Here is a 25,521-nt window from a genome sequence, read left to right on the forward strand (position 1 = left end):
GCGGTTTGTTGGAGATTAAAATCTACGTGATTTTTACTCTAGTTTTAAAGCCTTCGTGGCGTTTTGTTGGAGATTAAAATCTACGTGATTTTTTTACTCCAATTTTAAACGTTTGTTTGTGTCATTTTTTCCCCGAAAAAATGGCGAATGACAACAGAAATCAAACTGTTCCGATGATGACTGTCAACGCATCGACAAGTCGAACTCCGGCGTTGGCACCGGCAGAGAAACCCAAAAAAATTTCTGGGATGGATTTCAAGCGATGGAAGCAGAAGATGTTCTTCTACTTGACTACGTTATGTCTACAGAATTTCATCAAGGAAGATGTTCCTGATCTTCCAGATGAAACTCTAAAGAATGAAATCTTTCTCATGATTGAGGCGTGGAAGCATTCTGACTTCTTATGCAGGAATTATATTCTTAGCGAACTGGAGGATAATCTGTAGAATGTATACAGTGGCGTGGAGACGTCAAAAGAATTGTGGAATGCGCTTGAAAAGAAATACAAAACTAAAGATGTCGGGATGAAGAAATTCGTCGCTGCAAAATTTTTGGGCTACAAAATGGTAGATAGCAAGTCTGTTATTACCCAAGTCCAGGAATTGCAAGTAATTATTCATGATCTACTTGTTGAAGGTATATTTCAAAAGAATACTGATGTTGAAAGTACATTTTTTAGTAATTTTACTAACAGAATTTTCATTGAAGGTTTGTCATCAATGATGCATTCCAAGTAGCAGTAATAATTGAGAAGTTGCCTCCATTGTGGAAGGACTTCAAAAATTATTTGTAACACAAACGAAAGGAAATGTCCCTTGAAGATCTCATTTTTCGATTGAGAATCGAAGAGGACAATAAAGCTGCTGAAAGGAGAGGCCGTGGAAATTCAACAATAATGGGAGTAAATATTGTTGAAGATAACAAAAAGAGAAAGAAGGCTTCTGGTCCGAAATACAACCCAAGCAAGAAGCGGTTCAGTGGAAACTGTTACAACTATGGGAAAATCGGACACAAATCTATGGAGTGTCGTGCTCGGAAGAAAGACAAGCAAAGGGGTCAAGCAAACATGGTAGAAAAGCATGATGATGTTGATGACTTGTGCGCCATGCTTTCTGAATGCAACCTGGTAGGAAACCCAAAGGAGTGGTGGATTGATTCTGGAGCCACTCGCCATGTTTGTGCTGTGAGGGAAGCATTTTCTACATATGCTTCTGCTGGACCCGAAGAGACGCTCTCTATGGGAAATGCTGCTACAGCAAAAATTGAAGGATACGGTAAGATATTTCTCAAGATGACTTCTGGCAAGGTCATGACTTTGAACAACGTCCTTCATGTTCCCGAGATTAGGAAGAACTTAGTCTCTACTGGACTTCTTGTAAAGCACGGTTTCAAGTGCGTTTTTGTATCTGACAAGGTAGTGATTAGTAAGAATGAAATGTTTGTAGGAAAAGGTTACCTTACTGAGGGCCTTTTCAAGCTGAATGTAATAGTTGTTGAAACTAATAATAAAACTTCAGCTTCTTCTTACTTACTTGAGTCAAATGATTTATGGCATGTACGTTTAGGTCATGTCAATTATAAAACCTTGCGAAAAATGATAAACTTGGAAGTATTGCCTAAGTTTGAATGCGAAAAATCAAAATGTCAAATATGTGTGGAATCTAAGTATGTTAAACATCCTTATAAGTCGGTTGAAAGGAATTCAAATCCTTTAGACTTAATTCACACAGATATTTGTGACATGAAGTCAATACCATCTCGCGGTGGAAAGAAGTATTTCATAACTTTTATTGACGATAGTACTCGATATTGCTATGTTTACTTACTTAATAGTAAAGATGAAGCAATAGACGCATTCAAGCAATACAAAAATGAAGTTGAAACGCAACTTAACAAGAAAATCAAAATGATAAGAAGTGATAGGGGTGGTGAATATGAATCTCCTTTTGAACAAATATGTTTAGAATATGGAATTATTCATCAAACAACAGCCCCTTACACGCCCCAATCCAATGGGATTGCGGAAAGAAAGAATCGTTCATTAAAGGAGATGATGAACGCATTGTTGATAAGTTCTGGATTGCTACAGAACTTGTGGGGGGAAGTTGTTCTTACGGCTAGCCGAATACTAAATCGAGTACCCCATAGCAAAACACAATCCATTCTATATGAAAAATGGAAAGAAAGGAAGCCCAACTTGAATTATTTTAAAGTGTGGGGGTGTTTGGCAAAAGTACAAGTTCCTAAACCCAAAAGGGTAAAAATAGGACCGAAAACAGTTAATTGTGTTTTCATAGGATATGCGACCAATAGTAAAGCATATCGATTTCTAGTTCATAAATCAGAAAATCCTGACATTCATAATAATACGGTTATAGAATCAGATAATGTTGAGTTCTTTGAAAATATATATCCGTATAAAAAGGAATATGAATTGTTTGGTGAAGGATCTAAACGACCTCGGGAAGAAACAAAAGAAAGTACATTTTATCAAGAGGATCCAAGATGTAGTAAACGTCAAAGAACATCTACTTCGTTTGGACCAGATTGTGTGACTTTCTTATTGGAAAATGCGCCTCGAACATTTAAAGAAGCTATGTCTTCTTCGGAATCTATATTGAACAACCATACATGGGAATTGGTTGATCTTCCTCCTGGAAATAAACCTTTGGGGTGTAAATGGATTTTTAAAAGAAAAATGAAAGATGATGACACTATTGATAAATTTAAAGCAAGACTTGTTGTCAAAGGGTATAGACAACGAGAAGGTCTTGACTACTTTGATACATACTCCCCAGTTACAAGGATTACGTCCATACGGATGTTAGTAGCATTAGCTGCAGTGTATGGTCTTGAAATTCATCAAATGGATGTTAAAACGGCCTTCTTAAATGGAGAGTTGGAGGAAGAAATTTACATGGAACAACCTGAAGGGTTTGTGGTTCCAGGTAAAGAAAATAAGGTATGTAGACTTGTTAAGTCCCTTTACGGACTAAAACAAGCACCCAAACAATGGCATGCGAAATTTGACCAAACAATGTTGTCAAATGGTTTTAAGATAAATGAATGTGATAAATGTGTGTACATTAAAAATGTTCCAAATCACATAGTCATTGTTTGCCTATATGTGGATGATATGCTGATAATGAGTAATGACATTGCCAACATAAATGCGACTAAGCGTATGCTAACTAGCAAGTTTGATATGAAGGACTTGGGAGTTGCAGATTTAATTCTGGGGATTAAGATCCAAAAGACTCCTCAAGGTCTGGCATTGTCACAATCTCATTATATTAAGACAGTACTTGAAAAATTCAAGCACTTAGGCTTTAAAGTTGCAAAGACTCCAATTGACGTGAATCTTGCATTAGCAAAGAACAAAGGCCAAAGCATATCACAATTGGATTATGCTCGTGTGTTGGGATGCTTAATGTACATCATGAATTGTACACGACCAGATATAGCTTGTGTTGTAAGTAAACTGAGTCGATACACGAGCAACCCGGGTCAATCTTATTGGATGGAAATGAAACGAGTTATGGGATATTTAGAACATACCCAAAACTTTGATTTGCACTACAGTAAATATCCTGCGGTGATTGAAGGATATTGTGATGCAAATTGGATCACCGGTTCAACTGATTCGAAGTCCACAAGTGGATGTATTCACTATTGGTGGAGGAGCGGTATCTTGGAAGTCGTCCAAACAAACCTGTATTGCCCGCTCTACAATAGAGGCTGAGTTCATAGCCTTAGATAAAGCCGGTGAAGAAGCTAAATGGCTCCAGAATTTCTTGGAAGACATTCCATTTTGGCCCAAACCGTTGGCACCAATATGCATACATTGTGATAGCCAAGCAGCAATTGGAAGGGCTGTGAGCATTATCTATAACGGTAAATCTCGTCATATACGATGAAGACATAAAACCGTTAGGCAACTACTCTCTAGAGGAATTATCACGATTGACTATGTAAGGTCAAGTGATAATGTGTCGGATCCACTTACAAAAGGCCTAACTAGAGAGGTAGTTGTGAAATCATCGAGAGGAATGGGACTATGGCCGAGAACAAGTCATTGTGGCGGTAACTCTACCTAGAAGACTGGAGATCCCAAGATCTAGGTTCAACGAGATCAAACAAAGTCATTAATGACGGTTCAACATTGTCAACAAAAATTTTTAGTCCATTCTCGTGATGAGACAATGTTCAGTACCAATGATAAAACATTAAGGCTTTTTAATGATTTCTAAATTTGATACAGGGTATAAAAAATAGTGTATCTACGGGATGACACTTTTAGGAATCACCTATGTAAGTGTGAAGTGTTAGCCGCTTCAAGGAGAATTTTGCAAGGCCAATTCTCTACGCACTTATGAAACCAGGCAGTGTTCATGGCTGAAACAAACACAACAATGAGAATCAAAGATGGTTAAAGGATTGATTGTGTGACTTATGATTGTCTAGGTATACACTAAAGTTCGACGGTTCAAAGATATCAAATTTACCGATTGACCGAGTATATCCGACATAAGTTCGCTACGGAAAGTTCAAAGGGAAACCTACTTATCCAGATGCAATTAATCCTTGCTTGCAAATCACACAAGTTTTTCATACATACTTCCGTGATATAGCCATTCTCCATTCATGTGGGGGATTGTTGAGTTTCTTTTTAATATAGAAAGATATTAAAAAGAGGGTGAATAGGAAATGGAGGGAAATGAAAATTTTGAGTAAAATTTTAAGTTTTCTTCTCCTTTTAATTGTCCCTCATTGGTAGAGGAAAAGGAGTTTGGTGGGTTTATATACAAATGCACTTCATGTAGCTCTTAAAGAGTTAGGAAGAAGGCAAGCCTCGCGCTGTCGTCGTCGCTCACTCGCTCGACTTCAGCTTCTGCTTCGGCTTCGGCTTCGGTCAAATGATCGATTGATTGATTAATTTTTTGGACCAAATTTATTTGTTAATAGTAAATATTAACGTAATATTATCCATGTTTGTAACGGATATGTTCCAATCCGTGTATTGTACCACCAGTTCGCAGTCGCCTAGTGCTCCCCCCACCATGGCTAAGTGCTTGCTCCATAACAAGCTAGTGCATGCTCCACCATGGAAAGGAGGCGGGTCTTAGCAGCTAACTGCACTATAAATAGATGGTGCAAGCAGCTTGTTGAAGACACACCGAAACAGAATTGAGAGCTATTGATCTTCTCTTCACCGAAAACTCAACGTTGGCTATAATTTGCATTCCTTCCTCTCAGAATTTCCATTCGACTTCTGAGTTTTCCTCCCTTGTTCTGCATTGTTTTAAACTACAAACAAAGCACCCGTAAGTGTGATTTGCTGCCGAACTTTGTATTCGCTAAAACACTGGGGTTTGAAGTACCGCTACACCAGTGTGTCATTCGTTCTATCCTGGGAAGAAATAATCTATAACCTTGGGTACTAGGAGGGGATTAAATTCCTTAAGGAAATACTGTGAATTCAGTTGGCTCGAATTAATTTCTGTTTTATTTATATTTACGTTTATAAGCTAACGTTCTAATTTCCAGAATCATTATTTACAAATACAGGCATAATAATAACAAGCTTAAGGAATTTAATAATAACAAGAACTTGGAAGGTGTGAGTTGCTAGGATTTAAATTAGGGGAGTACATAGATCGGATTGGTTCGATTTTTATCAAAACCAAACCAAATCAATTATATCGGTTTGGATTGGTTCAGTTTTGTCGGGTTTTTCGGGTTTTCGTTTTTTTTGTTATATGAATATTATTTCAATCTTACTTTATTAAAATTATAGATAAAGTTTTGATAAGTGAATATATGTTTAGTAAATATGGAAAAAATTGACAAACATATGATCTATTAAAATATTTTAATGGGAGAATTTTTTTAGTAACACAGTAATAGTTATTTTCTTAGTCGTCTAACAATAATTTTTCGTTAATTTACGCTTTCAAGGTTAATACATGAAAGGATCCCAAATATTTTTACATTTTCTATAGAAGAATCACTATAAAGTCTTAAAAATATAAATAAAATTTATATATTTATATGTCGGTTTGGTTCGGGTTTTTTTACTCAATACCAAAACCAAGTCAAACCAAACCTAGCCGGGTTTTTTAATCGATTTAGTTTGATTTTTCGGTTTGGTGCGGTTTTCCGATTCGGTTTGAACATCCCTAATTTAAATGGAATATACACTAATTTCATAAGATATACAGGGATCTGAACATAAATACAAGCCCAGGGAACAAATCACAAAGTAACACAGAATAAGTGGGCGTTTGGATATAAGAATTGTAACAATAACAATAACCCAGTATAATCGCACTAGTGGGGTCTGAGGAGAGTAATGTGTACGCATACCTTACCCCTACCAAGGGTAGAGAGACTATTTCCAAACATATATAAATTGTAAAATTCCGGAAAAAAATGAAAATGATATTTGAAAATTAGAGTTGTGTTTGGACACCAATTCAGTTTGGAACTATTTTTGAATTTTTGTGAGTGATTACAAGCGAAAATTTTGAAAAATTAACTTGTTGGAGTTTTTTAAATTTCCAAAAAAAATCGAAATTCAATTTCAAAATAATTTCAAAATTTTCATTGTCAAACATTAATTATGAAAAGGTCAAAAAAAAATTCGAGAAAAAAAAAAAGTAAAAATGTTCTTATGCCAAACGGGCCCTAAAAATAGGGCCTATGCAGGAAACATGTGGACCGCCCATAATTACTTTAATGATGGTGATCTTAGCCCCAGCTCAATTATTTGCTCTCCAGTACCTTGAGAAAATAATGGAGATAGGGAAAAGAGGGAAAAACATAGGAAAATGTAATTGACTGCATCAGTCACGTTTGGATTATTGCTTAAGAGCACAGTTTTAAATGGGTGAAAATTATTTATACCCCTAAATTTTATTTTAAAAATTAAATTCCCCCTCAATTTTGAATAATTGTCGTTCTCCTCCTTATTTCTCAGTTGACTTTTCAAATTACCTATTTTAACCTTTATATTTATCAACATTTATTTATTTCCATTTTTTATTTTTTACTTTTTTAGATCATAATAATTTTCTCTCTTCTACTATTTATGCTATGAACTTACCCATATAATAACTAAATTTAATTTTTAAAATAAAAAATAAAAAACGATAATCAAGCATATAATTTAATGACGTTGAATACTGAAAAGGTTGAGCAGAATAAAAATTTAAATAAAATAATTTGCTCTTATCAATAAGTTTATTAATAGCAATCATTAAATATTTACACAATAAAGAATTAAAAAGGGCGAGCACATTATAAACACAAAGAATTGTAATTGGTATTCAAATAACATAATAATATGAAAATCTTTACACATGTCTGATGTACATAAATTTTACTATATCACTAAGGTAAAGAAGAACCCAGAAGAAAAAATTATCTAGTATCCAATAGATTGAAGAGCAATTTAAAAAGCTGAATGTACGCACGGTTGGAAAATATTAATGCTGGTTTACAGTTTACTACATTTTAATAACTTACACGGTCAAAAGGATAAAAATAAAAATGACAAAAAACTGGCGATGCAACAAACGGAGACATTTATGTATGCTGCGAACATATAAATTAAAAATGATACATTAGTATAAAGAGTGGATTATATATAATTTTTAAAATCGGGTATATATATATATATTCTCAATCATAAACGATATAGCAATTTGGTTAACTAATCATGCCAACATATGCCACGTCATTTTCAGGTCTTCAAGTCAATAATAACATTCCTTCAGGATGGTCTAGTTGGTTTGGAGGGATTATCCATACTGATGACCTGAGATTGATCTATTCTCAATATCTTCTGGGTCTGAGCCTGTCGCAGATGGTTTGCCTAGTGCGATTTATATTCCTTGTGTGATTTACAAGTTATTACACAGTGAGAGTTACCCGGTATGCACAAAGTGCTCACCTGAAAAGCAGAAGCTATAAATAGCGTCTGCGAGTTTTCCTAAAATTCCAAAAATAAAAATAATAATATTTGAGCCTGAACTGCTTCGAACCATGTCAAAAACAAGTGCAAGAAACACCAGCAACACACTAAAAGTTGTTGAGAAGAAGAGTAAAAGGAGAGAAGGGAATAAACTCCCTTTTAATATTGTATTAAAGTAGCCTAGCAATTGTAACAACTTAAAAATGGTGATATTCATTGCCCACGCAAAGTTCCTATTTGATACTAAAATTCAGAAACACTCCTTCTCACGCCTTTGAATCAAACAATTCTTATTCTATTCGTTAGTTTATATAAGTCCACCAAACTATAAAATATTTGGTCATCTATGGGTTTTTATTGAGAATGCTAATTAAACAGTAAGTAAATAAGACACGAAATTTTTATGTGGAAAAATCTCAACTCAATGGGACAAAAACCACGACCTATACTTGTAGGCTTTTAACTTCACTAACTTGTAAACACACTATTACAAGCCACTTTGCAATGACTCAATTACAAAGACTTCAACTCAACTAACTTGTGATACTCTTATCACAAGTCACTTTGTCACTCACTAGTTATAAAGACTTTAACTTATGACTAACTCTAGTCACAACACAAACTCAGAAAGTTTATGGTTTTACAAAGGGGTTCCTAAGCAACGCTTCTAGCTAAGCAATTTAAGAATTACAACAAGAACAATCACAAAGTTACAACTCAACTAAGGACAACAAAATACTAGATTTAGGAACTGGTCCATAGTAGCGTTTAACTTTGTTCTTCAAGCTCTTGCGAATTAAGTTCATTGTTTTGCAGAAGGCTTGAATGGTTGAAGTGAATTCTCAAGTGTTCAAGTGATGTTTTTTATATAATGCTCTTGTTAATACACATTGATGACATCATTTGAATGATGTAAGCACTTGGTTGGTCAAAGGACAAGTGACCGCTGGAAATAGTGCAGTGCAGGCAGAAATAATGCAGGCAGTCACGTCGCTTTTCAGTTGTACCCAATTGACTTCATACTGCTATGAGGGAACCACAAGGGTATCAGGTCCTTGTTTGGTTCTTTATCTCCTGAAACTATAGCAGTTCATATTTAGCTGGAGTTCGTTGATTTGCAATGTAGACCAAGTGTGTCAGGTTCCCTATCTGGTTCTTGACAGTAAGTTTGTTAAATCATCAAAACATAAGGCAAAGACATTGAAAACCCATCAATTTTCCCCCTTTTGATGATGACAAACTTAGATATTGATAACATGTATTTAGAGCAAAGATAACCAGATGAAGTAACAGGAACTTCACAAGTTCCTCCTGACTTTATGATTCCCCCTTAATCAGATCCCTGATTTAAATTATACTCCCCCCTTTTGGCATTATTAAAAAGACACAAGTAAGCAAAAAGCATAAAGAAGTTTAGCCTAGCTAACTCATGCCACATATGTGCACACAACATGATAGAGAAGAGAAACAGAGAATACAAGCAATGAGATAATAAAAGAGGATAGATTTTATATATATATAAAACATATGCCTTTGCTTAAAAAAGCAAAGGCAGAATTAGACTGTTAAAAATGGGAGCAGTATTATTACATCCCAATCACATAAAAAAAAGAAACAAAACATCTGCCAAGTCATAAAAACTAAAAAGAGACGATCGAGAAACTGGTCACTAAAGGGGTTACTTAGGGGGCATTAGGGGTAGAGGTCTTGGAAGCTGCAGCAAAAGTTTGGAGAACTAGGTCTATTCGGGCATTGGCCGACTTTTGCTCATTGAGCAGTTCTGCTTTCAGGTTCTCTACTTGTGCCCTGAGATCAACATTCTCTTTTGTCAAACAAGCCACTTCCTCATTTGACTCCGGAGCCCCTTGGGCCTGCTGACCTTCCAGGATAACATTCCTAGCTTTCAACCTTCGAATCTCCTCAGTTGCACTATTTTAAGCATTAATGAGCTGTGAGATGGTTGATGTACTGCCTAACCCCCCATTCTTTTCTATGCACTCACATTTTTCCAACGTTGTCTGTGAGAAAGTCTGATTCTTGGTTCCTACCTTGTTGTGTCCTAGTGGAACTTTGAAAAACTTGAACACTTGAGTAAGGAGAAACCCGTATGGAAGACCATGATTGCCATCTTTGAAGGTTACTACCTTCTGCATATGTTCGATCATGATAGCAGGCAAGTTTACAAGGTTAAAGCCATCCAGCTGCTCCATTAGAAACAGATCAGATTTAAAAGTCATGGACCTCCTCTCAGCACGAGGCAACAAAACTTTGCTCACCAGCTCAAAGAGCAACTAATAAACAGAGAGCAATGCCTTCTTGTGAATCTGGTCCCCCTTTTGGTTCGTATTATCCTTTACCACAATATTCCGGAAGTTAGATCCACACACATCTTTCACACTGGACACACCAACTGTAGGGACTTAAAGAATATCCCCAAGAAGATTCACATCGAACACGATATCTATTTCAATCACCAAAGCACAAATATGGTCGGTATCAACAGGAAAGAGGCTGGCAAAGAAGCTTTGAACCTCATCCTCATACTCCTTAGATGCATCCATTGGGAATAGATGCCCCCATCATTGAAACTAAACCATCTCAAGAACTTGTCGCATACTAGCCATATCAGAGATTGCTGGGTCAAAAGTACGACCCAGCAGAACCTTTTGGTGCCTTAGGCGTTTTGAAGCAGAATTACTTTCACTCCTTAGCTTTTTCACAGAACCAGGTTCCTTAACAGTTTCAGACTTTCGTTTGCCAGACTTCACACCACTTGATTTTGTTTTTCTCTTAGACTTGACTAACATATCCTCATCAGAAATTGAGGGCTTACTCACAACATCCTTCAACTTTGAATTGGGGTTGAAACTTTCTCCACTAAAGCAGGGTGCTTCTTTTTTTGGGACCTTCTCACCAAGGAACCAGGTTCCTCTGGTGTTTCCTCTTCCACTTCTACTACATGGACATCTTTGTCACACACTACAACATTATTTTTCACCAGTCTCCTCCTTTTCTTTTGACTATTCTTTCTGCTCTTTTGAAGGGCAGAATCATAAGTTACCTTCACCTGTAACCTTGTAGTTAGTCGCTTAATAGAAGACTCAGGGGTGATCACTTCCCTTCGCTTGACTAGGAATGCATCAAGAGAAGCGTTATCTTGATCCTCCTCTTCACTAGACCTCGTCTCAGGCTCTAGGATGTCTAATGGCTCAATAGAAAATGCAGGAGCAGAACTGGCCTGGGAGTGAGAACCCTGAATTGTTTCCTCTGAAAAGGGGTTAGGTTCCTCACGAGAGGTACTAGTAGTTTTTGCTAGTGCAGAGCCTTCAACAGCCACCATGGCTCCTTCCTCCCCATACCCTGTGTCTCGTTCCTCTGAGACATGGAAGCGCCAGAAATTACCTCATGTAAGACTCCATCAGCAGATACCACAAAGATGGTCGCGATATTTTCTTCCTCAATAGGCTCCATAGACACCACATAATCTGAAGCAACAATGGCGAAAACCTTTGTGACCTCAGGACTTTTACCCTATTCTCCATTTTTCCCTTGATCAACGGGAACTTTAGAGGATAGAGAAGAGGGATCAACAATTTAGGGGTTTCTGAGATAGTCCTTTTAGAACTGGAGGGAGACGAGAAGTCTGGGTTAGGAGTAATTTCAGTGATGAGAAAAGGAATGGTTACAGAAGACTCATTGGGGGCAGAGGACTTAATAGGTTTTTCAGTATTAGAGACGACTGAGGCAGGAATTGCGATGTTTGTGTCAGCCATTGGAGAGATAGAGAGAAAGTTCTTTGGAGAGGTGCTAATGGGGGACTATGGTCTGTGAAGAAAAAAGAGGGTTTTTAATGAGAGAGGATAATTATGAAGAGAGAGATAGGAACCGGTTCTGAAATGGCGGTTGTGCTTGGAGAGTTGCAACATTTCAAAGGGAGATGTAACGATTTGAAGTGAAAGGACGTGACAGTAGGGTTTGAAAAGGTGGATGACATGGCAGTTGATATTTGTACCTTTTCAAGACATGTATTAAAGAATGCACAGAACTACTAACCTTTGGTACAAGAACCAAGTTCTTGACCTGTCATTGAAAATTTCAATCCTCTTTTATCATCCATGTAATGTATATATATCTTTTATAATCATCATGCGTGTTTACCTGCAACAGTATTGAAGTGAGTTAGACTTGGCCAGAAAACACTTTAGCTAATTTTACCTCAAGATGATTTTTGTAGCCAACAGATGGAGAATCAAGTTCTCAATTAGGCTTCAATAACCCCAGCTTCGCCCTGTTTCTTTCAAAATGTTCCCTACTCAAAACTTTGGTGAAGATATCTGCAACTTGGTCTTCTGTGCTGCAAAACTTCATACAGATCAACCCTTTCTCCACATTGTCCCTCAGAAAATGATGCCTCACATCAATGTGCTTGGTCCTTTTGTATTGAATTGGATTCTTGGCCATGTTGAGTGCACTGGTGTTATCACATAGAAGAGGCACACAATCAGTAAATACCCCAAAATCCTCCAGTTGCTGCTTAATCCATAGGAGTTGAGAACAGTAAGATGTTGCAGCTACATATTCTGTTTCAACTGTTGAAAGAGCCACTGAGTTTTGCTTCCTTATGCCCCAAGAGATGAGACATGATCCTAGAAAGTGAGCCATTCCAGAATGCTTTTCCTGTCCACAAGATAACCTGCATAGTCAGCATTAGCATATCCAATGAAATTAAAACTGTCACCTGAGGGGTAATACAGGACCAGGTCCTGTGTACCCTTAAGGTATCTCATAATTCTTTTGGCATCTTTCTAATGATATTCCTTGGGATTTGATTGAAACCTTGCACATAATCCCACACTGAAAACAATATCAGGCCTGCTGGTAGTGAGATAGAAAAGAGACCCAATAATGCCTCTATACATAGTTTGATTCACAGAAGATCCAGTATCATCCATGTCTAGTCGAGTAGCCGTTGTAATGGGAGTGTCTTTCACTTTTGATGCTTCCATATCAAACCTCTTCAAGAGCTCCTTGATGTCTGCTGACAAATGAATGTACCCTGTTTGGAATACTTCACTTGAAGACCCAAGAAGAAATTCAGCTTCCCCATCATGCCCATTTCAAACTCACTTTCCATGAGTTTTGCAAATTCTTCACATAGAGAATCAGTTGTTGCCCCAAAAATGATATCATCAACATAGACCTGAACAATGAGCAGGTTCCTTCCGCGTTTCTTTAGGAACAAGGTGTTGCCAATTTTCCCTCTTTTAAAGCCATTTTCTAAGAGGAACTTTGACAACCTTTCATACCAAGCTCGAGGAACCTGCTTCAACCCATTGAATGCTTTGTCCAGTTTAAACACATATTCAGGGTGTTCATGACATTCAAACCCTAGTGGTTGCTTCACATAGACTTCTTCCTTAAGAAGTTCATTCAGAAATGCACTTGACATCCATTTGGAACAAAGTGAATTTCATATGATATGCAAAAGTGATTAGGATTCTAATAGCTTCCATGCAAGTGACCGGAGCAAACATTTCATCATAATCAATCCTTTCCTCCTGATTGTAGCCTTGAACCACTAATCTAGCCTTGTTCTTTGTGGTGTTTCCATGTTCATCAAGCTTGTTCCTGAATACCCACCTGGTTCCTATAATGGTTCAATCTGAGGGTCTAGGTACTAGGTGTCAGACATTGTTCATTTCAAACTGATGCAGCTCATCTTGCATGGCTGTAATCCAATCTGCATCTTTTAGGGTTTCCTTGATATTTTTGGGTTCTATTTGGGAGAGAAAGGCTGAGAAAGCAAGTGAATTTCTGGCTTTTGACCTGGTTTGTACTCTAGAATCTAAAGGAGTAATTATGTTTTCAAGAGGATGAGAACTTTTGTGTTTCCAGTTAGACACTTGAGGTTCATTAGTAGAGGAAGCGGGTATATTTAACTAGTTCTCTTGTGTTCTTCTCTCAGGTACTAGTGGAGTACCCTGGACTGCATCAACCACTCTTTCTTCAGCTTCAGTGGTTGTAATTGAGGTACCTGGTTCCATTGAATAAGAGACAACATTATCTTCACACAGCTCTTTCACTTGGCTCATCATATCTGCCTTTCCATTTGTCATGTCAATGACTTCACCAGGAACCAGTAAGGGCTCTCCATCTTGATCATCTTTAGCATTTTTCTCAAAGGAAGGATAGGACTCATCAAAGATAACATGAACACTTTCCTCAACATATTGAGTCTGCTTGTTGTATATCTTGTAAGCTTTGCTTTGAGAAGAATATCCCAGAAATATTCCTTCATCACTCTTGGCATCAAATTTACCGAGCTGATCCTTTCCATTGTTGAGAACATAACATTTGCACCCAAATGTTCTTAGGTGAGTCAGTTTGGGTTTCCTTCCATTCAGAAACTCATAGGGGGTTTTGTTCAGGAGAGATCTGATCATGCACTTGTTCACCAAGTAGCAAGCAGTGTTGACAGCTTCAGCCCAGAAGTTCTTTGCAATCCCACTGTCGATCAGCATTGTTCTTGCCATTTCTTCAAGAGTTCTATTCTTCCTTTCCACTACTCCATTTTGCTGGGGGGGTCTTGGAGATGAGAATTTGTGAGTAGTGCCATTTTCATTGTAGAACTCATCGAATTTGGCATTGTCAAATTTTGTTCCATGATCTGATCTAATACATGCGACTCTAGACTCCATCTTCACCTGGATTTTCTTCACAAAAGCCACAAACACCTCAAAGGTTTCATCTTTAGTTTTAAGAAACAGAGTCCATGTAAATCTGGAGTAGTCATCTACTATCACAAAAATGTATCTTTTTTCTCCCCTGCTTTACACTCTCATAGGGTCACATAAATCCATATACAGAAGATCGAGTAGCTTTGAGGTGCTTAAATCCTTTTTAGACTTAAAAGAGGACTTCACATGCTTTCCTCTAGCACAGACATCACAAACTTTCTGTACTTTGAACTTTGACATGGGCATACCATGAACCAGGTCCTTCTGAATTAGTTTGTTCAGAAGAGAGAAGCTTGCGTGACCCAATCTTCTATGCCAGAGTTCAGCATCATCATCAACAGCTTTCAGATAACTCAGATCACCACTTTGTAAGGACTCAAAATCAGCAACATAGATGTTTTTGTATCTCTTGGCCATAATCACCACTTCACCAATTACCAGATTAGTAACTGTACATATCTTGGACAAGAACTCCACCTTGTTTCGTTTATCACAGATCTGAGAGACACTCAAGAGACTGTACTTAAGACCATTGACATAGTACACATCCTCAATAGAGTGAGTGAGTGATTTCTCGACTTTTCCAACTCCAAGAATGTATCCCTTTTTCCCCATTGCCAAAGGAAACACTCTCTCCTTGCATGGCTTTTAGTGAAAGAAAGTCCATGGTTTTCCCCATCATGTGCTTTGAACATCCACTATCCATGAACTATTGTTGACTGCTTCCTTTCACTGTTCCCTGCACAAGGAGATCAAAAGTTAGTTTTAGGAACCCCAAGAAAGTTTGAGTCCCTTGTAGTAGGCAAGAGGATGAATAAAAGCTTTCTTAGTCCATGTAGGTAATATGCATTTTTTGTGGGTAGAACCTGGTCCCTTTTTAGGAGTTACATTTTCAGCAAACACTTTGTTTTTCTGAATGCACTGGACCTTGGCTTGGCAATTTCCTTGAAATGCCCATTGTTCCCACAGTGGGTACACAGCCAGTTATCTGGTACAGTAACATACTTGCTATGGGGGTTGTAAGGGGTTTTCTCCCTTTGGAACCCTATTCTCTGTCTGTTTCCACCATTATTAACGTACATGCCAGTGATAGCTTCTGATGACCAGGTCTACTTTAGGGACTTTTCAAGATCATTTTTTACTCTTTCCAGTTCAGTTTAGAGATGTTTGTTTTTTCAGTTTTAACACACGACCTAGTTCTCACAGCCTTTAACTCATTTTCAAGACTAATGTGTTCCTCACTGGCTATCTCTTTTCCTTTTCCACTATTTTGGCGTTTGGACTCAGTTCCTAGTCCCTCTATTGTTTCCCTCAGATCTGCAACTACTACCAAGAGATTATCTCTTTCTTCCTCAATCTCAGTCACTCTTTTTCCTTACTGAATTTCTCAATAGTTTTCTTATGGTCAACAACTACAACCACTAAGTCATCTCTTTCATGCTCTATGTTGGCAATTTTTTTGGTTAAAACATTTTTTTCTTTCTCCAACTCGGAAATGGTTTCCTTCAGATCAACTACACACACTACCAGATCATCTCTGGTTTGTTCATCTTCCCCTAGTTCTAAGGTCAAGGCATCCTTATCCTCCACAAGATTATGATAGGCATCAATCAATACATTAACTAAAGATATAAGTTTCTTAGGAAAGTAGGATTTCAGATTTCTCTTAACATCCCTGAAGTTTACCTCATTGTTGTCATCGTCTTTATCATCATCTGATTGGGCCATCAATGCGAATATTGAATCATATTCATTTTCCTCACTTTCAACTGCCACCATGGAGCTGTCACCTGCATCAGTTTCATCTTCAGACTCACTAGAGGAGTCTCCCCATGTTGCAAGAGCCTGTTTTACCACATTGTCAACAAATCTCTTCCTTTTGAACTTGTTAGGAACCGGGTTCCTCTTAGCTGCTTTCCAGGGGTTGTTCTTGGAGAACTCTTGCTTCAGGAGAGGACAGTCTTTGATGAAGTGCCCAGGCTTTCCACACTTATGGCAGAGATCATAGTTCTTTGGTTTGCTAGAGCTGCCCCTTTTTAGCATTCCTCTATTTCTTCTGACCATCTTCTGAAATCTTTTGGTTAAGTAAGCCATGTCACTATCCTCTTCACTTGAGTCATTGCTATCAGCTTTGAGTACCGGGTTCTTTTCTTTCTTTGGTTCTCTTCTTTCAGTGTCTATCTTCCTCTTCATCTCGCAGGTATTCAGATTTCCAACCAGCTCGTCTATGGTTAGCTCCTGCAGGTTCTTTGCTTCAGTAATAACATTCACCTTACTTTCCCAAGAACTAGGCAGGATATTGAGAATTTTCCTCACTAGCTTGTTCCTAGGAATGGTTTCACTAAGTGAGTGTAACTCATTTATGATGGAGGTGAATCTTGTGTGCATATCTTGAATTGATTCATTGTCCTTCATCCTAAAGAGTTCATACTTGGTAGTGAGCACATCAATCTTAAATTGTTTTACTTGAGTGGTTCCCTCATGAGCTGTTTGCAAAGCTTCCCATATCTCCGTAGCAGTTTCACAAGCAGAGATTCTATTGTATTCATCAGGTCCTATTTCACATACCAAAATCTTCTTGGCACGAAAATTCTTCTCCACTGCTTTCCTATCTACGTCGGTGTATTCTTTTCTGGTTTTTGGCATTGAGAATGGAAGTTCTTCAAGTACCTTTGTTGGGATGTAAGGACCATCACATATGACATCCCATAACTCAGAATCCTCAACCATGATAAAATCATGCATTCTTGTATTCCACCATCCATAGTATTGCCCATTGAACCTGGGTGGTTTGTATGTAGATTGACCTTCTTCAAAATTTGGTGGAGCAGCCATATGGATCCTTCCTAGGTGTTACCCTGGTAGGAGGAACCCGCTCTGATACCAATTGTTAGTTTATATGAGTCCACCAAACTATAGAGTACCTGGTCCTCTATGAGTTTTTACTGAGAATGCTAATGAAACAGTAAGTAAATGAGAAGCGGGATTTTTACGTGGAAAAATTCTAACTCAAGGGGACAAAAACCATGACTTACACTTGTAGGGATTCAACTTCACTAACTTGTAAATACGCTATTACAAGACACTTTGTAATGACTCCATTACAAAAACTTCAACTCAACTAACTTGTGATACTCTTACCACAAGTCACTTTGTCACTCACTAGTTACAAAGACTTTAACTTATGACTAACTCTAGTTACAACACAAACTCAGAAAGTTTATGGTTTTACAAAGGGGTTCCTAAGCAACGCTTTTAGCTAAGCAATTTAGGAATTACAATAAGAACAATCACAAAGTTACAACTCAACTAAAGACAACAAAATACTAGATTTAGGAACTGGTCCATAGTAGCGTTTAACTTTGTTCTTCAAGCTCTTGAGAATTAAGTTCACTGTTTTGCAGAAGGCTTGAATGCTTGAAGTAAAATTCTCAAGTGTTCAAGTGATGTTTTTGATATAATGCTCTTGTTAATACACCTTGATGACATCACTTGAATGATGTAAGCACTTGGTTGGTCAAAGGACAAGTGACCGCTGAAAATAATGCAGTGCAGGCAGAAATAGTGCAGGCAGTCGCATCGCTTTCTAGCTGTACCCAATTGACTTCGTATTGCTATGAGGAAACCACAAGGGTATCAGGTCCTTTTTTGGTTCTCTATCTCCTGAAGCTATAACAGTTCACATTTAGCTGGAGACCGTTGATTTGCAATGTAGACCAAGTGTGTCAGGTTCCTTATCTGGTTCTTGACAGTAAGTTTGTTAGATCATCAAAACATAAGACAAAGACATTGAAAACCCATCACTATGTATCTATAATTAGTAATAAAGACGTCTTTTTATGTTGAAGTGAAGCCAAAGAAGGTGCAATATATTTATAGAGGTCATGGACTTAGTAATATAAACATAAGGCTAGCTTGTTCAGAATTAGCTGGATTGTGAAACTTCTGGGGGTAATAGTGTTCCTAATCTTTCTACATTTTTTCCTTGTCATTAATCTATAAGGGATAAATCTTAGTTGCAATACCAATATTATTATATGGGTGTAAATGTTGACATCTCCCCAAGATAGGTGATACAAAATTAAACTTGTCCATAAATGATCTTACCCGGTAAAAGGTGCAAGTAGCACAAAAAGAATAAAATAAGAGAAGATTGTTAGAGAAAGTCCAAATAAAATTATATTTATAATGAAATGTCATTTACGATCAAACTTGCTTATTAAGATTACATGTATTCATAATTGCTGGTATAATTAAAATTGAGACGAATTTTTTGATTGCAAAAATACATCCTTAGTTATATATATTTTCTTATGTGGCTAGGAAAAAATAAATTTAGAGATTCATCATTCATGCATTCCAAGTTAATACTTTGATATGTAATGAATTATATCAGAAGCCAAGTTTTTTTTTTCTCTTTTTATTTTATCACACGTGCGTCTGTTCCTTTCAATATAGTAGGAACAATATAAGTTCTGTTGTAAATAGTGTATGGATGTATTTTCACGATGTAAATAGCATGAAGATAGATTTTCCTACAACATATCTATCTTTACACTATGCAAGATAGATTTAAAAGTTACCTTTTCTTGCCTATAAAAGCATGACAATTTATATTGGTAAAGAACACACCAAGAAAGAGAAAAAAAGAGTTCTGCTACATCTGTTCTTAATCTTGCTTTTCTTATTGTTATTTTATTTTGTTAAATTGCTTTATTTCATAATACGTTATAAGCACGATTACCACCTTCATTTTCACAGTCACATTCTAGTTGTGTTCGATTCTCCTTAAGGTATATCACTGTATATTCTTTTGGTTTATGGTAATAGATATGCACCAGTATGCTATTTATTAAAAGATTCATATATTGTTAAGCATTTATTTTAGTTGATCATGTTACTGAAGTTCTCTTACCTTTCTTATTGTTAAAGAAAATATAAGATATACATCTTAAGCGCGTTAAACTAAAAAAAACAATTTAATAAATATGTGTGAACTTGCGTAGAGCAAAACTTATCTTCAAGACATTTTTACAAAAATAAAATAGTGATAACCAAGGTGACAAAGTAATAATTGTGCATACTAGTTTAAATTACTTTACAATTGGTGGAAAGTAATATTTGAATACATTCACTCTTATTACCGTATATGGTCATTCCTCAAATCCCCGTTTATAATAAGTTGCTTTTCTTTTACCATACTGAATATATCTCTTTGTATTTATTCATATACTCCATAATTCTTATTTATTTGAATATCTTTACATTACTACAATAATGTCTGGTAAGAAATATGTGCTTGAAATGTTACCTGCTCTTTCCTCCTGCTTATACTACACAAGTATTAGCAGGATTGAAACACATGACGTAGTAAACAAAAAGTTTACTAATTAAGATAATTTTATTATATGGCATGACCGGTTAGGCCATCCTGGTTCTAATATGATGCGTAAAATAATTGAGAATTCACATGGACATTCAATAAAAAATCAGAAGATTCTTCAATTTAAGGAATTCTCTTGTGCTGCATGTTCTCAAGGAAAATTAATTATTAAACCATCAACTATTAAAGCTAGGATAGAATCCCCTGCATTTCTGGAACGTATACAGGGTGATATATTGCTATCAACTCGCAATATGGCATTACGAGATTCTTGGCTCAAATAATAAAGCTAAAAGTACAATTTCCAGATTATGCAATTAAGACAATTCGTCTTGATAATGCTGGTGAGTTTACATCCCAAGCCTTTAATGATTATTATATTTCAACTGGGATAACAATTGAGCATCTGATTGCTCATGTTCATACACAAAATGGTCTAGGATGACTGGAGATTTATTTACGGCAAGATTTTCTGATTGCCATTTTGATGAATCAATATACCCAATATTAGGGGGAGAAAATAAGTAGCTGAAAAAGGAGATAGTGTGGAATGCATTATCACTGTCTCATTTAGATCCTCGAACAAATCAATGTGAACAAGAGGTTCAAAAGATTATTCATTTGCAAAATATTGCAAATCAATTGTCAGATGCATTCACTGACCTACCAAGGGTGACTAAGTCACATATTCTAGCTGCTAATGCTCCAATTCAAGTTGATATCCCGGTAGGACAATTAATTAAAGCAAATGAGTCTAAGCCACGCTTGAAATGTGGTAGACCAATCGATTCTAAAGATAAAAATCCTCGAAGTAGAAAAGGAGCAAATGATCAAAGTGATCATAATACGGAGGTAGTGGCTCAAGAAGAGCCCCAAGACGTAACAAATGATAAGACCTTAGGGGAGGTCCAGGTACCTGAAAATAATGAGAATGAAGAGATATCAATAAGTTACGTTGTTGATACCCAATTTTTCTCTATGTATTTCTTTTACATACAAATACTTTCAAATATCATATACATACATATATAAGTATGCCCAAGTATTTTAGTACTTTTCCAATTTTTTAAAAGATTTTTAAATTGATTTATTGCTCAATAATTATTCCCAAAATTATCACTTTGGTGAATAACTTATTTTATTCTCATATTTATACCAAAATATAGGTAGGTTACTTTTCATATATTTTTACAAATTAATTTGGTATTTTAAAAGCTAAATTGCATATAATTGCAATTTTAGCCTGCTTTAAGATTTAATAGCATTTTATAATTATGAAACTGGTTCCAATATTTTTAAATTAATATTTATATACTATTAACGGATCCAGTGCTTTTAATTTGCTTTCAAAATCATTTTTTACTATTTTTATAAAATAAAAAGGGAAAACTGGCTATTTAAATTTTGGCCTCAGTTCGTTTCAATTGTAGCCCCATTACATTTCGATTTTAGCCTAAAATTGACCCAATTTCAAACTCAAATTCGGACCAGCCCAATTCCTTTTGACCCAACCCCTAACCCAACTCAAACGACCCAACCCGGTTCCCCACCTACCTTCTTAAATCTAGGTTGTTGATCATTCGGATCAACGACCACTATTCGCCCTACCATAATTAAACACAGGTGACTACCCTAATCCCTCATTCTCACCTGGCCTGCAGCCTTTGAATCCCAAACCCTCTCAAATCCTCTCAAAAACTCTCCGAAACCCTAGCCTCCTCCTACCCCTTTTTCAACCACCGGTCACCGGAATTTATGGCTTCTCAGGCCATAGATAGTTGGTACTCACCTATCTTCACCAATAAGCCAGGGTTGTTCGAAGCTTCGAGGCCTGACCTCGACGATTCCCTCTCCGATCTTCTCAGACCTTTGATTTCATGGCTCCTCCGGCCATGCTCCGGCATATTCAAGAGTCAGGAGCCTGATTCTTGACCTCTCTGGCTCAAGATCAGACTTGTTTCCAAGCCTTTCTCATTTCTAGGGTTTCTCCGAAACTCTAAGCTATTCAAGGTCCTTTCACCGTTATTTGCTTAGATCTATACTATATCTATTCTTTTCTTGCCATCTAAAGTGTTTTCCCCAAAGGTTTCTTTTCAAAATCCTTTCTCTTCGATTTTAGGGTTTCTGAAAGGATTTTTGGGAAAAATCTTTCTAATTTTTCTTCTTCTTTACGTTATGTGAGTTTGTCCATACCCTGCCGGTGTGATTACTCTTTATTACGCATGTATTGTCTTCTACCTTTTATTTTCTGCTATGCATGTTAATCCCTGCTTAGTTTTCTTTACTCTTTTACTATGTGTGTTTACCGTTAAGTTATTTGATCTTGTTTACTAGACTATGTTCATGTTCTTACTTGCTTCATCTACTTGTGTTCACGTTTGTATTATCTCCTTCTTCTGAACTTGTTTAGCTTCCGAGTTTTCTCAAATATGTTCTTCATGATTTTTCTTCCTTTGTCATTCAAACATGCTATCATATCTGTTTTGTTAAGACTCTAATACAAATGACTTGCTTTCTCACTTCCATGTCTGATTCAATTTTGAAACCCTAGGATTTGGGGGGTTTCCTTTGACGATTTTGATTTTTGTGTTCGAGTTAAGGCTCCACTTTGGGACCCTGAACTCTCAGACTCACTATGAGTCTGCAAATTGAACCTGTATCTTTTTGCTTATGATTCTGAACTTCTCTTCGATTAAACTCTCTTCTAAATAATTTGACAGCCTCTTCTTGATTCACATATTTGTGTGCTTTATATATGAGAACTCTTCTTTCAAAAGGTTTTACCAACTACTAATTGATTCCGAATTCCTTTAATGGTGTTTACTTGATTGTTACTGATTTTCCCTAATTGAACCTTTCTTTACCCTTTTTCTGACTTGGTTCATTCGAACAAAGCTTGCAGCTTTGATTTTACTGGTTGTTTGATTGATTCCTTTTCCTTATTTTTCACAAACCATGTACCATTGGACTTTTGCCTTAAATAAACCCTGTGTGTTTACCCTTATTATATTACTTTGGAACATGTTTTAATCAAATTCTTTCCTTAATTGTCTTATGCCCGTTCGAAATCAGAATCCCTTAACCAAAGGGAAACTTTATGGGATTGATTGCAAACTATTTCCTTACCTTTTCTTACTTGTTTTCTGCATTATAAAAGGGGACGACCCTTCTGCACTTGAACACACTTTGAATTGCACACTCTTACATACACACTCTCAATTACAATACTCTTTCAATTCTCTACTCTCTTTTGAGATCTTTTGTACTACTTGCTTACAATTTGGCTTACAAGACTTCTGCTTTCACTTATTTGTTTTCCTGAAACTGGAATGTCCTAATTTTGATTCCAGCATCATCCCTATGTGATTACTTTACAGCTGCTACACTCTTGGCTACTTTCCTGTTCATGTTCTGTATTGAATATGCTACTCTCTCTTTGCATCTGCTGTTTGTTGTGAATTCCCCATACCCCTACTCCCTTCTATGTGTTTGAGTTAAGGTTTATGGCCTGGTAGTATCCAAATTGCTGTTCAGGTCTGAACCTGATCCTCAATGGATCTTAACTCCCAAAATGTGGCCTAGTAGACTGGTTGGGGTGTGCCAGCACTCCTTATTGTTGGGTATGACCACCAGTTTACGCTGGACTTCCCCTAATTCCCCTCTATTGCACTTGCACTTACTCCTAGCCTCTAAGTTCTGCCATCCCCCTCCTATGAGCCTTGCTTGGGACTTTGAGTTCCCTCTGAGCTTGGACATTTGAGGGTTGGCCCTTCCACACTACACTATAATCTGATTCTGCAATGATATTTGGGGGTGTAAGCATTGCCTGGAGTTCTTGAAGCTCCTTGAAACTTTGACACATCCCAAATACGAGAAAGGATTTGGAAATCTAATCTTTGGAAGTTGGTTTATTTCATATTTCAGACCTGGGGTCTGAATTAGGCTCTCCTTGGTTAGAATCTTTAATTTCTGATATATTTCATATCTTTTTCTTATTCATTCTGGTCTGTAATAATCTTGTAATAAACTGCTGAGGTGTTAGTAAAAAGGGAGGGTCAGTCGTGCATGCAAAGGGGTAGATACCATGTTCATAGGAAATTACTGTACTTCTGAAATTCTGCATCTCATGTAGATACCATGTTCATAGGGAATTCCTATTCTTCTGAAATTCTGCATTTCATGTAGATACCATGCTCATAGGTTTTTCTACACTTCATATAGATACCATGTCTATAAGTCGTTTTTGAAATTTTGCATATCATGTAGGAAATATGCCTATAGGACTTCCTGCATTTTGCATATGCATCTGTCACTAGGCAAACTTGTTTATAAGATTTAAATAACTAATTGCATATAGATGACCTGCCTATAGGATTTCTGCATGACAATAACAGCGTTTAAAATCAGTAACACCTAGAAAGCATGCCTATAGGAGCTGACAACCAAACCTGAATCGTCAACTCGCTTATAAGCCTAAAATCAGTAGCAAAAATGTTTAACGCCTGCAGATCTTTTGTCCCTGTAATTGACAATTCTTTTTCTACAATCAGTTTACTTCTTTATTTCTGAAGCTAATAGATATCATGCCTATAGGTTCCGTTTAACACCTAGGCAAGCTTTAGGGTAAAAACTATAATTGCATTAGTCTTTGATAATTACAACCAGTAGGCAGGCCTAATTCGGACTTCTTATCTGAAAATATGTGATAAATCAGCCTACCTTAATGTTTAAGTTTAATTCAGACCTAATCAGTACGTGTAAGACATGCTAAACTATAAGATTTTCTCTGATTTAAGGAGGTTTATTTGAGCCATATCTGCTTACTTGCTTTCCCAATACTTGTTGTATATGTTTTGAATGTCGCCTTAGAATTTTATCCTTTTTAAAAAACTGCAAAAGCCCCAAATCCCTCCCCTTTAGGATTAGTAGTCCCATATGCCTCCGGGACTGAAACGATACTATTCCGCGCTTTAATACCTTAATGGGGTGGGAAGGGTAGATATAGAGATGATGACCGATGCGTTAATATCACGTGTGACCCCTCTTTTTTGAGGAGTGATTGCTGGGTATTGCATTGAAGTGATCCATATTAATCGTAAACCTAGGACCCCCCTCCCCTTATTTGCTTTCATCTCTTCTCGTGAAACCATTCAAATCTTTTTTTTCATAAATTTCTGTCCTCTCTACTTACCTTCAAAAGTTTTCAACCTAATTGCAATGTTGTATGCAAGTCCTTATTTGAGCCTTGATTGTTTACTTGTAAAGTCACAATTGTAACATGGTCGGGACCACACTAGTGGATCTTGAGGGGTGCCTAACACCTTCCCCTCGAGATAATTTCTAGCCCTTACCCGAACTCTGGTTTTTTCCAACTCAAACCTTTCTTAAAGTGTCCTAATGCACTATAATCATTAGGTGGAGACTCT

General features: G+C 36.8%; 1 protein-coding gene across 1 annotated transcript; it reads right to left on the reverse strand.

Moving 5' to 3' along the window:
- Positions 1-14,805: 14,805 nt before the first annotated feature.
- LOC138878075 (uncharacterized mitochondrial protein AtMg00300-like) lies at positions 14,806-15,327 on the reverse strand. Its single transcript, XM_070157735.1, has one exon. The coding sequence runs from the start codon at positions 15,325-15,327 to the stop codon at positions 14,806-14,808; it is 522 nt and encodes a 173-aa protein (XP_070013836.1).
- Between the last annotated feature and the right edge of the window lie 10,194 nt (positions 15,328-25,521).

The sequence above is a fragment of the Nicotiana sylvestris genome, chromosome 1 (assembly GCF_000393655.2).
Source record: "Nicotiana sylvestris chromosome 1, ASM39365v2, whole genome shotgun sequence".
NCBI lineage: Eukaryota > Viridiplantae > Streptophyta > Magnoliopsida > Solanales > Solanaceae > Nicotiana > Nicotiana sylvestris.

Bases quoted from the DNA above. Each gene is read 5' to 3' on its own strand.
- LOC138878075 (XM_070157735.1), bottom strand. From the start codon at position 15,327: ATGGGGAAAAAGGGATACATTCTTGGAGTTGGAAAAGTCGAGAAATCA.